The 13,794-nt window shown below is 38.6% G+C and overlaps 1 protein-coding gene across 1 annotated transcript; it reads right to left on the reverse strand.

Annotated features, from left to right (window-relative positions):
* Positions 1-10,964: 10,964 nt before the first annotated feature.
* On the reverse strand, positions 10,965-12,170 carry LOC115065749 (uncharacterized). Its single transcript, XM_049447484.1, has one exon. It carries the CDS (start codon positions 11,508-11,510, stop codon positions 11,091-11,093), a length of 420 nt encoding a protein of 139 aa, XP_049303441.1. The 5' UTR covers positions 11,511-12,170; the 3' UTR covers positions 10,965-11,090.
* Between the last annotated feature and the right edge of the window lie 1,624 nt (positions 12,171-13,794).

Genomic DNA, 13,794 nt, shown 5'->3' on the forward strand with positions numbered 1-13,794 from the left:
ATCGCGGTCGTATGGGGAGAGAAGGAGCATAGACTATCAAGGGTTACGCCTAAAATTTTAGGGTTATTGACAGTCGGAATTTTGACGCCGTCGACTGCAATATCAAGCTCAAGTCTATACTCCTTCGTCCAGTTTGTGAATATGGTCGCTGTGGATTTGGTGGGGGAAAGTTGGAGATTCCGTGCAGTGAGGAAACGAGAAAGGTCGGAGAGGTAGCTGTTCACTTTCGAACACATGCCATCGATTCCATTGCCCGACGTCAATATCGTGCAGTCATCAGCGTACGAGGTTATGGAGACCCCCTCTGGTGGTTGAGGAAGTTTCGAGATATAGAAATTAAAAAGTAACGGGGAGAGGACACCACCCTGCGGAACCCCCTGTTTAATTCTTCTAAGTTTAGATGTTTCACCTCGAAATAGTACGGATGACTGACGACCGTTCAGATAGTTCATGGTCCACCTCTTAAGCCCTGGAGGGAGAGTGGTTTTTTCAATGTCCTGCAGTAGCGTTGTGTGGTTGACCGTGTCAAAAGCTTTTGACAGGTCCAACGCTACGAGGATCGTTCTTTCACAGGGTGGTTTCTGGTTGAGGCCACGAACTATCTGGGCGTTTATGACGCTAAGTGCTGTGGTGGTGCTGTGCACTTTGCGGAAACCATGCTGGTGGCTGGCTAGGCTCAGGTGGTAAGTGAAGGTCGGGAGTAACAAGGCCTCAAGTGTCTTCACTACTGGGGAGAGGAGAGTTATCGGTCGATAAGATTCCCCTTTGTTGGCGGGTTTCCCAGGTTTCAGTAGTGGGACCACTCTTCCGACTTTCCACACATCGGGTATTTGAAGAGTGGTGAGCGACAGGTTGAGGACCTTGGTGAGATATTTTACTTCCGCGAGCCTAGATGCTTTAACATTAGCATGTTGATTCCGCTGTTTCTCTTATCTGGTGCAGAGTTCTTATTAATTCTTTGGCTCGGTTCACTGCTGATACAAAATCCATAGATTTTTCTTGGAGTTGCACAGACAATGGCAGCGTTAAGCTGAACAATTGCTCACAGACGAATAGACTAAGCAAAAAATCGCTTTTCTCTACCGCTGCTAAGAAGGCTGATGCTTTAGACGAAATGGACCATGTCTTACTCGAAATTATTTCCAAACTTAGTACAATGAATTTGAAAAGCTCCACAAAGCTTATAATGCTTTCATGCCTTTCTATAAACCTTGTTTCACAAAGGCGAACAAGTCGTCTTTTTTTGCTTTCTGGTGCGTGCTTCTGTATAACGTCCTGGAAAGTTATGTTTGCATTTGAATGGTTTCTAAATAAATTTTCTATTTCATTGACAATACCAAGGCAGTTCCGTATTGAACGTGCTTTTGGATACAGTTGTCTTATCCTGGTTTGCACTCCACTTAAATGCCCTGACATGTTTGCTGCTCCGTCATATCCCTGTCCAACCAACTTTGCCATATCAAGATGGAGATCTGTACAACGCTTAAGTATGACTTTTGATAAGTTTTCAGTCACCGTCTAGTGTAGTTGCGTACGACTGTTATAGGTTTGAGCTGAGTTGTGTATAAGAGTTTCAAAAGATTCAGTCAGTGATAAATCTTTTTTATTTGCGATTTATTTAAAAAATTTCCTTATTTCGGGGGGGCTTCAGCCCTCTAGCCCCCCCCCTGGCTACGTGCCTGCTTGTGGAAATAGATTTATGATTTTAAATAAGCCCATAAAAAGAAATCCAACGAGTTCTGGCCCCTAGATCTGATCACCAAAACAAGAGTACTAATAAAAGAGTAAAATAAAAGTTCACAGACTTTATCAATATTATCCAATTTCGCAAAAAGAGAACTGGGTTATCATGTCGCGATATCGAGAACCAGGAAGACTAACTGCTTGACCAGGCTCGTTTTCAAAGAAAAGTATGGTTTAGTTATGGCTCCAACCCAAAATGATACGTTGTGGTTGTATGTGAGCTCTCAGAACACCGAAAGCGACAATTTTGGGGATTAACAAACCCATCAACTTTAAAATGTTATTCACCACTTGTGTATAAAATTTGAAATTCAATATGGAAGATACGTTGTTCTATCGTGTATCGCTCCATTTTTACTAAGCTTAAACTGTCAGGAGTCGACTTGTTTTACTTTTTTAGGATTGTCAACACTGTCACTTCATAAATGGCCGCAAATTTAAAGCTCGCGTTAATTTTGGGACACCCTGTATAAAACTAAAGAGAACTGGGCTTAATAAACATATCAATATTTTTTAGTTTTTTTGTGGCCTTGAGTAAAAATTGAGATACATATCTTAATGAAACTTGGTGTACGTATTCTTTGGAAAATCGAACTACTAGAGGCCCTTATAAAAGTCAGAGTCAAAATAAGACGATAAGCATGCCAAAGTCCACATTTAGGTGAAATCCCATACCTCAGGACCTACCCGACTGATTTCAACCAAAAATAATATTATTTGACATTCCTAAATTACAGCGTGGAAATGGGTGACATCGGACTACAACCACACCCTTTGTCCTTGCAACACAATTTTGAATTTCATCTGATTCTTTGACTTTCAGGTATACTAATCAAGAGCGTACAAATAAAAATTTGCTCGAATAGTGCCTTTGAGGTATACCGCCTTAGGACCAAAAACTGTCCAGAATACCGATTAGGTGGATTCCAGTTTCTATTGCGAACATTTTACCGAAAATATCAGTTAACCTGTCAGATAAACTATTGAAATTCGAGAAAAGTGATTGCCGGCTTTGATACAAAATGTTCGATTGTACCCGACTTAGTTTGTATTTGACTCTTAATTTAAAAATTTGTTATATCCGAAATTAGATAAATTGCTTAGTTTAAATATATATAATAAAACGTTTTATTTTGTATTTTTCATGTGAAAGTTTGGAGATACTTGATGTAAGGCTTTTTAAGAGAACTGGGATTTTTCATTTAGAGTATCTTCGGAAGAATGAAAGCATTGGTTTGATCCAAAATATATAAAATATATGCCACACTTTCGAGAAATTGCATTAAGTACAATAATAGTAAATTAATCTATATAAAAAGACAAATAACATTTTTTTTTTTAAGTTTTGAGTATGAAAAAACTAATTTCTTTACTGGCGTAGACACCGCTTACGCGGTTATAGCCGAGAAGAGTCTTTCACCCGAGACTGTTTTGATATTTTCATTGAATGTGGTTTTTACGTGCACAACTCCCCTTCTCACTTTATCCCGCCTTCAAAACGGATATTTCAGGCTACCCAGAGGATACTTGGTCAAAGACCGGAAGTCGTGAGCTGCTACGCCGTATGCAAAAGAATCATTTCTGGTCTCTCCCAAATGAATGACGCTCAGAGAACTTTCCTCACTTGCGTGATCTTATACACATGTCTCTATCCTCCACTCCAAAAAACTAATTTATGGCTTTCTTAGCTGAAAACGAACTAGTCAAACATCACTACACATGAACTTCAAACTTAAGATAGGACAATTAGTAATGATCTCATAGACAAGAAAGAATCGATGGTTTCTATTTGGATCACTAAAATGTTTTATTCTGGAAATAGTATTGAAATTAAAAAACCCAATGCCGCCAAAGTAATATATGCCATGTGTTTAATTAAATTTAATAACTATATTCTTACTGTGTTGTTAAAAGCTTACGACTACTCCAAAATGAACCAGACATATTTTGTATATTTTGAGCTGGTATGAGACTGGTATAACATGTATCTACTGTTACATATATATGTATGTATATAGCTAGACATAAGGTATTATTAACCCCGGGTTATATACATTTTACCTGCCCACGAATCTATTAACTATCAATGAACAACAACAAGTTTTGTCTACCGTAAACGTAAACAAACTCCACACCAAATAAAAACAAAACAAACCAATTTAATTTAATCGGTCAAACCTGTCTCGGCGGTTTACATACTTGTATGTATATAATCTAGATAGCATAGTAAGTTGGGCTGGACTAACGGCGTCACCACCGGCATCATAAACCAGTTCATCAGATTGTTCTGGACGTCACAGAAACACAAATAACAAATAAAACTCAGAAGATTCATAAGCTGAAAGTAAATAACCCAACGACATAATTTCTTTTTCAAAATAAAAAAACAATGTATTGAAAAACGTGTTCATTTGGAGGTGCTAAACACTTTTTTATGTATGTGGTACTCATCAATACTAATGATATAAAAAGTGAAAAAAAAATAATAATTTTATTTGTTGTTTATTGTTGTACAATGATAATTGAGTTTCTTTTTTATGCTTTTCGGTTGAAATGGAAAAGTACCCTCATGGCAAGTTTAAGGTAAAATATTATACATTTTCGGTGTGGTTTGTAAAATTGTTGCTTTCTAATCAGTACGGTTGTTAATGAAAAGAGCAGTCTTGTACTGAACTCGCCTGCTAGGAATTTTTCGAAGAAACTTTATTTAAAATCTGCTACAGAATTTCCATATATAATAAAATACTCTGCTGCAGCTCTATCACATCTTATCCAGAACAGCCTGGCTGACTTTCAATTTCAGAGCGCATTGGATGGTTTTGTGCCCTCTTCTTAAAGTGCGTACAAGGTTTCTCTCCTCTTTGCTTCAACTTATATAACTTTTTGACCGAAACATTTTCGCCATTGACTCCTCCGGCAATTTTTAAGCACCATCCCAGCATTTATTAAGCCTTGGCTCATGTTAACCGCTGATTAATACAAATCAAAGTCCAAACTACCGTAAAGACAAAGCCAAATATCAAATATGAATGAAGTAAGTTATAAATGGCAATGATTAGATCATAATTAAATTGGACTAAAAATGCTGATTTAGACTTATTAGCAAACTTTTCATTTCCCATCAGTGTTGTTCACAGTAATAGCACAGGTGCAAGCATATTAGTTCTGTACATAAGGGACTCACTTAAATTTTGGAAGAATATAAGTTTTGCAATATTCGCGACAATCGTTGGATGGCAGTATTCAAACTAATTGCAACTCAAGTAACAGGGTTAATATTTTCGAAAGAATATTCTTTGGCATTTATTTTTTAAGATTATCTCTTTCAAATATTGTACGCGCCTACGCCGTCCATCAGTTGAGTCAAATTTTGGATGACTCGTTCGATCATTTCGACTGGTAACTGACGAAGTGGGATTGTTCGCTTAGACTTTAGACTTTACACATTCCCACAGGAAAAAGTCTAACGGTGTAATATCAAATCTTGGTGACCAACCGACCGGCCCAAAACGCGAAATCATCGAAGTGTTCTCTCAATTAATCCAATGCTTGTTGCGATGTGGGGACGGTAAGTGGCAAAGTCTTGTTGAAACCAAATATTGGCGAGTTCACGAGCTTCAATTTAAGCATCAAATAGTCGGTTATGATGGCGTGATAACGCTCGCCCTTGACGGTTACGTTCTCACCGGCATCATTTTTGAAGAAATATGGACCGATGATGCCACCGGACCTCAAATAACATCAAACCGTCGTTTATTCTGCATGAAATGGCAGATCTTGTTTCTCTTCAGGTACGTACCCATTGAGCTAGAAATGGGCTCGAAAACGTCGGATCTTCTTGGAACTTTGTAAGAGCCTATAGGGCGAAGAAAAGCCGCTTGGGAAGGTCGACCAAATTTTTAAATTTTCATCGAATTTTTCGATGAAAAATGAACCGCCCTAATTAAAAATAGTTTTGCTGAGCGAATATCATGCAAGAAGATGAAAGATTTTTCGTATCTTCTAAGTAAATTGAAAAGTTTTTCTGCTACATCAACAAATATAACGAACTCACACACGCGGCGATAAAAAAAGATTGAATGGAGTGCAACTGAGCACTGCGAAAGTTTATCAGATAATAAGAAGAGCATCATCCAAACTAATATGCGTAAGCAGTTAGTTATTCGAGACTTCGCTGGTATTAATTACGCCAACAACAACTACACAGCACCAAAAACAAGCACTTCGGCTGTGGTGGATAGGGTGAATGACGCATTGCGCATAGGTGGCTGAGTCATTCAATCAGCGCCAGCTTCTGCCACAAACATATGGTTGCATGAGTGTCTGTTTACAAGTAGTTAAATATTTCTGCCACCACTCGTGTTTGTACGTACGTTTAACGGTTTAACGGCAACCTTCGTACATAGTTGCTGTGGCACATGCAGCAAATAAGTTATAAATCCCAGATGCTCGCAACTAAGCCAAAACTTTTGTGCCGCTTTTAATAGGCGCCGCCGCCACAACCAACCAAAATGCGATTACCGACGCCCGAAAAGCGCTGAATGTGTGCGCCCATGTATCGCCGCGTGTGCAAGCCAAACTACAATGTAACTTGCCGCAATGTGTCGAAACAAAGTGTTTTCTTGCTGCCGACGACGCGACATCCACGCTGCCACTGCTGCTGTTGTTATTGTTGCCTTACACCACCACACACCAACTGATAACTTGTATGCAAAAATGAATGAAATTGCGCCTAAAGTCGAAAAGTTATTAGCGTTTTGGGTATACGCAGACATTAAGTGAATGGCATGTTGACGGACGGGTGTGTGGGGTGTGTATAGTTAAAGTAAATACAATGTTGCGAATATGGATTGCGCTGAGAGAGGGATTACCATCATAAATGCCAGAATCGCAGTTCGCCGTCAGGTCGCGCAGATGAGCGCGGATCGGGCACTCAAATACGCCTACATGTAGATGAATGTGAGGTTATGTAGGTAATGCGATAACTTCCAACAGTTCGATGCCGAGTTGCGAAATTTCGCTTTTGCCGCCTATTCTCAGAGGCATTTGCGTGATATTTTAGTTTGTTGCCGCCACTTACATGCATGTCTACCAGCAGTTGTTCTTGTTGTCGCTGGATTAGTTGAACACTGCTAATATCGTAAGCGTGTTCGTAAATGACTTAAAATTATTAAATAATAATAAAGTCGAATTATGTTACTAAATTGCCCTTATTGCTGGCTTAGCTGCGCTTACACAACATCAGCCCACCAGGCGCACCAGCACACACACACACACTTATACCACACATGCTTACATAGGTGAACATGTGTGTCTGTGGCTGGCACCTTACTTTGCCAACATTTGGGCTGTCATTGTTAATAGAAAAGTTTTTGCTCACCTAAATCGAGTTAATTTCGTCCCTTCGGATCGGTGAATTGCCAGTTTGACGAGCAGGCCATACATCTTTGTGTATGTTGCTGCCGCCGGAGCAGAATCAAATTATATTTTTGCTCTCCCAACTGACATTTTATTCGTAAGAGAAATGCATTTGCTATTTTATGTTAATTAATTTCGAAACCTGAAAGTGTCTGTTGTATTCAGGGCCATCCATATGAGTACATGTGGGTATTGGCTTATATGCAAAGGAATATTAGAAATTAGAATGTTGAGTATTCATATTAAATATTAGTTAATAATTATTCAGTTATAAATTAAAATCAGTAAGAAAAATTTTGTTTCGGTGATTTATTCTAAGCTAATGAGACTTTGTTTAATCCATGACCGTTGCACAGTTTTCCATATTAAACTAACGGCTTTTAATGAAGTTACGAACTTTGGACGGTAATATATTGATTGACAGGTCCGGCGTAATTCAAGAAGGACGGTATATAATGGAAATCTCAGCGATACAATTTCGCTTTTAAGCCCGAAAATAGTTATTTTGTAACAGCTTGACAGCTTGATTCACGCGTGATCTGTCAAAAAAAGGCTTTGAAAAAAGTACCTCCTTGTATCAGTCTCCGACGATTTCAGCTGGTTCTTACAAGCTTCGTGGCAAACTTAATGAACCCTATTTAGGATAAAAAAAACTAGAAATCACGGACGCTAAACATTTAAAAACAAACCACAACAGAGTACTCTTCATAATTGGAAATTTTGCCACTATAAAGTAAGTCAATAAATGAGGTTTTTCACACTCCTCTTTTTTAACGATTTCCACCTTAACTAAATCTGGGTGGTTTGCTTAACACTGCGCGCTCCCACACAATTAGTTTCACACTTACCATTAAAAGGAAAAGAAAAAATAAAATAAAATTGAGTAAAAATTACTGTAATTATAATTTCATTAACTCTGTCACATTAAAACACTGACTGATTGTCTGACTTGTCTCACAGCCACTGATGGGGGCAGGCAGTATTCAATTGTTGTGACGTAAGTGTACGTGCCACTGGCGTCCATGGACCAGCCAACGATGGACTGCTGGCCCAACAGAAACTTTGACATTAAGCAATAATTATGTAATTATCATTTTGCATTTAATTGTTTTTCCTTCTTGTTTTTAAATTAGCAATTTCTAACTTAGTTGAATTTGATAATTATTTCTTTATGTGCACTCACTCAATGCCGTTTCTGGCACGCGTTTGTTAAGTTCGCGTTCTTCGCCAAGCCGTGCGAGCGCCTTTTAGTACATTTTTGCAATAATTTTTTACTTTGTACTAAACTTGTTCTTATGGACTTAAGACGGCTTTCCGTTTTTTCTCGCGCTTTCTTTGCACACTCTGTCCGAAACTTTACTGTACGTGTTGGGCATAATGTTGTGTGGATTGAAAGGATTTTTTTGACAGTTCTTGCGGTACTTCGCAAAGCAGTTCTCATTAAACAGAAGTGCTTTTACAAGATATTGTTACAAACTGTTAATTAAAAGTAATGTTTGTCTGTGGTAATTCTTTTGCAGCAGCTGCTCATCTTGTTCTTTTTTCGTCTTTTTATTATTCTGGCGGAACAGTCAACTTTGAGTCATCTCCAAAAATTAACTGTGAATTGTAGATCTATTTGATAATACTAACATATGCAAATAAATCGCGGTTATTTATTAAGGCTTTGGGCAATGATCTATTGGCCGTCGGGAACTAAAAGTGTGTTGTGCGAAGCTATATAGTAATTTCATACCTATTATACCGACCGATACACACGATATAAGTAAAAGGAATCGTTGGCATGTGATCACAGGTAATTGGCATTGGTAACACTCTCACCCACTAAATCCACAGCCACCATATTCACAAACTGGACGAACGAGTACAGACTTAACCTCAATATTGCAGTCGACGACGTTAAGATTCCAACTGTCAATAATCCTTAAATTTTAGGTGTGACTTTTGACAGTCTGTGTTCCTTAACTACTCATACTACCGCGATTATCGCCAAAGCATAGAGTCGCAACTAAATCCTCAAGTTGCTAGCCGGCAGCACGTGGAGAAAGAACAATACGCCCTTATTGGCAACTTACAAGGCTCCAGATTTGTTCGAACACTGCACTCCGAACTACGACAGAATGGCTCTTGAAGTTGCCTATCGAACACCTGCATAGTAAGGCCGGAGCATACGGGCTTTAAGGAGCATAATGAATTCCTCTCTTCTTTCTGCGAATGCTTTCCAGCAGGAATTGCTTGGAGCGGAACCGACTCCAAGGAACATCAAGAGGTCAACTGCGTCGACGACATCAGGCAAGCACTGGCCGCCATCCTCCCTCACTCCCTCTCAGTGGATGGCGTACTTGGAGTCAAACCACCACCCATTGTAGAGGAACAGCTCGAGTTGTCGCGAGGAACGAGACTGATCCTTGCGCAGCTTCGTTCCGGATATTGTAGCAGGTTAGACCCCGACACATCTAATATATGCCCTGCGCGCAAAGAGTCTCCGCATGACACTGGCCACCTTTTTGCCTGCCCCACTACCGCTATTCATCTGACACCCCTCTGCCTTTGTTCCGACTCCCTTCCAACAGCACGTTTCTTGCGCCTACCGTTGGATGACGTCGACGGCAACTTATTTAACCTTACCATCCTAACAGGGATTAGGTTTACATCCACAACAACATCTAAGTGAAGGGCAGAGGAAGAGGATATGGAACAATTTCATTCAGCTGCGGTAGATCATGTAACTTGTATGAGGTCTCGCATTAACCTGACAGAACACTACATTTTTTCCTGACGTTTAACATTAAGCTTGAATCTTTCGAGTTTATATTTTAAGATTTGCATCGACAAACGAGTTTATTTATTCCACCTCAGCTTCAAGAGTCCTTCCAGGACATGGTGTATCCTCAAGATTGAAATTGTCGGAACGAAATATGCAAACCAATTTTGGCATTGGCGTTCAGTCAACACATCTTCTCTATGTATACACATCACATAATTAGCTGAAACCGCTGGTTTACCCTTTTGATAGTAAAACAAAGAAGAAATATTTTGGATTTTCTTTATTTTAAACCAGATTTATTTAAGTAGTTTAAATTTTATTATAACGGATTTTGCTTTGTTGTATTCGCCGGTCGCCGGCATTTCCGCTGCCACTCCGTTCATTTGTAAGTAGATATGTATGAACATGCACATGATTGTAAAATTATATTTTTCCCATTTTTTTTATTTTGTCTCCCGCATACTCTGAGTTCATTATCAGCGAAGTACCTCTATGCAGTTTGCTATACACTTTGTTTTTCTCAGATTTTTTTTCACCAGTTTTTATCAAACTTTTTTTATTTCAGAGTCACCGTCTCCCAACCACCCACAATTTTTCCACTTTTCTATGAAGACTTGCATTAGGGAGGGAGGGGTGTGTAGAGCACCAATTGCTACGGGTCTTGTAAGTCAGAAAATTAGTCATCTCATCCTGTTTGCGGTCATCCCAGTAGTCTACGTTGTGGTAGTGCCGCGCACTCCGCTGCATCTGGCTTTTTTGTTTATGCTTCTGGCCGTTATCTGTTGGCTTGTTGTTTAATTTTTCTTGCTGTTTATTTGCCGCACGTAATTAAATCCTGCCACGCATATGAATCAGTCAAAAAGAAGCGAAAAGTCACGGAAGTTTAACCGAAAGGTTCTGACAGATTCACTTTGCCGCATTAACCGGGCTCATTAACTTTTCACGTCATGCCATTGCTAAGTACAATGAACAGCTTTTTCTTTCTCGTTCTTGCTTGTTGCCTATCAAATTACTTTCTTAAGCATAAATACGACAATTTTTCCAATTCAATATCACATTTGGAATTTATTTACTTTTTTTCATCTTTCTTCTCTCCTATCATAATAGAAAGCTGCACTTCAAAGCACTGGCCTACGCACATAACAACCATTTCGCCTCTTCCTCAACCATAAAAGCAACATGGTCTACCATAGTAGGGCCGAGGATAATATGGTCTGGGAAAGTATCCATAGGGACGGCCAAACCCACCACCATAAAATGGACGACCGTAATGTCCAAAGCCACCATAACCTCCATAATACGCCGGACGCCCAAATCCACGTCGCCCAAAGCCAAATGTGCGAAATTGGCGCGCCTCTCGCCCGCTCTTATTCTCATGCGCTGTGCTGCCGTCCACATCCAACAACGCGTCTGCCGGCTCCAATGTTTCCCCCTCTGTCTCCAGGCCTCCAGCACTGTCTGATATCTCTGGACTTGCAGCACTGGGAGTGATCGCTTGTTCGCTTTCCGCCAAATCGACTGCCAAAATCACATAAATAATTGCAAAAACGCACAATATGTCCAAAAGAGTCGGCGACCGCATTATATTGTATTTAAGTTACAATATTCGCGAATTCTCTGGGACACGTAAAATCAATAATTTTTAAGCAGCTCCTAAATATAATACTTCTAAAAGGCACAATTCAACCGGAATGCCAAAATACTGAAAGTTAACTAAGAATTTTACCGCATATTTAAGCATATTTATAGCCTTTTTCGTTACATCATCTTACTGCTCCTCTCCCTGAGCGCGGCGACTTTACACAATGGCAAAACACTGACTGGACGGTCGATTAGAACTACACTTTTTGCTGATATTTTCTGTTTACCTTTGTTGGCGCTGTTCTTTTTACCTGTCTTAGCAATTATTTACACATTCTTATTTCAAGCGTTATTTCTTGTTCATTCTGATCTTATTTTCTTAATTGACTACGCATTTTTTATTTTTTATTTTCCATTATTACTTGATACTTTATGTGTTAGACACACAAATGTGTATTAGAACAACAATAATCCCGAAAATGTTTCATGTTTGTTCCATATGTGTAATTACGGGGATTTTTCTCGGTACCTAAAGTTACATTCCAATTCCCCACCAAATATGCAGCATCATTTGAGTAAACCATTATCGGACATCAAATCTCTCAATTCAATCGAATTCAGTTGTTTTGCTGCTTAAAATGAATCCAGAACTTGTAAAGAAGGGCTAACTTCCAAAATTGCCGCACTTATAGTCTCCCAATTTATAAGAAAACTGGACAAATACTTGCAGCTATTGACAAAACATTATTTAACATCATTAGGAATATGTAGTGAAGACCAAGGTCTAGACCAATTTCACTCATATTCAGCACTTCAGCATATAATTAAAGCAAAAATGTACATTTAACTTCATTAATAAGTATATCACACATATTGAGCTTTATAAACAGTTTAAAGTGAGGTGGAACGTCGGAAATCACGATATCGAGTATATGGCAACATTAAGAGTTCTGACTGTCATTAAATTTATTCATATATTGACCGATATTTATGGTATTAAGTCAACTTTAAGTTCAAAACTCTTTATATATGGGGCTAGAGGCAACATTGACCCGGTGCAACCGATTATGAACACACATGCATACCATTATCAGGAAAAGATTCTCTCAAAATAGGATCGAGAATGCGTTGGCGACGAACCACGTCCAGGACGACCATCAACATCAACTGATGATCAACATGTCCTTAAAATAAAGATATTGGTTCTTGAGAATCGACGATCAACAGTCAGGCATCTTAATGATGCTGTTGGAATAAAGATCAGTGAAAACCATTTCGAAAGATCATTTGGGCCTAAGAAAAGTGAAACAGCAATTGGTTCCAAAATCACTAAATTTTTTCGAAAAACACCGTCGTGTTAGCTACATGGAATTCATGAAACTTATTATTACTGAAAATGAGTGTTGGAGCTATGGTTACGACCGGGACACAGATTTTTGATTCTTCAACCCATATTGTGCCGCAACCATTGTATTTGCCTAAATCAGGTTTCGTACAACCTCAATCGACCGCGCCGGTAAACCGCTTTGAGTCAATTGAAGACATTAAACGCGAATCGCTATTTCTTGTCTTTAACAACTGTTTCGAGCAGCGGAAGAAACGTTGACACAATTGTATTGAGCGCAAGGGGGATTACTTTCAGAGGAACTACATCGATTTTGAAAAAACAAATTAAGAATTTCAGAATTATGAACAAAATCTTACTATTTATTGCTCAAGTATTATTCGGTACTGGGAGCTTAAAAAGTTATTGTCCGATTTTTGGACGTAAGATCGCATGCCTTGAAGGCACGATTTGTGCAAAATCTTCTTTTGATAACGTAATTTTTACAATGCATTATAAAAATATCTGGATAATGCTTGGCTGGTGAGACGCCTTTTGCCCAATTTTGATATCGGCTGTTATAAAAACCTACTTTACTATATAATTATGGACACAAAAAAATAGCCTCTCTCGTATATACTCTGGGATCCCCACACTCTTAATCCGGCCCTGAATAGCTTACTTAATTCTTTAATTTTTTTCGAAAGAAACACAATATAAATTAAGTACTAGAGCAAAAACTGCTAAGACTCTAGGGTTATGTTGCGATGAAGATAAATCCCTTTTTCAATAGAATATTACACTATTTCAAATTTATTTTCTTTACGTAAATTTTATTAAGAAGAAATTAAAAACAACAGATATCTCATACTCTCTGCTGATTGTATATTCAACAAATTGTTATGAGCTATAAACTAATGTTTAACTGTTACTTGAAGCAAATGATTTAATTCTTATTCAG

This window comes from Bactrocera dorsalis, chromosome 2 (assembly GCF_023373825.1).
Source record: "Bactrocera dorsalis isolate Fly_Bdor chromosome 2, ASM2337382v1, whole genome shotgun sequence".
In the NCBI taxonomy this organism is placed as follows: domain Eukaryota; kingdom Metazoa; phylum Arthropoda; class Insecta; order Diptera; family Tephritidae; genus Bactrocera; species Bactrocera dorsalis.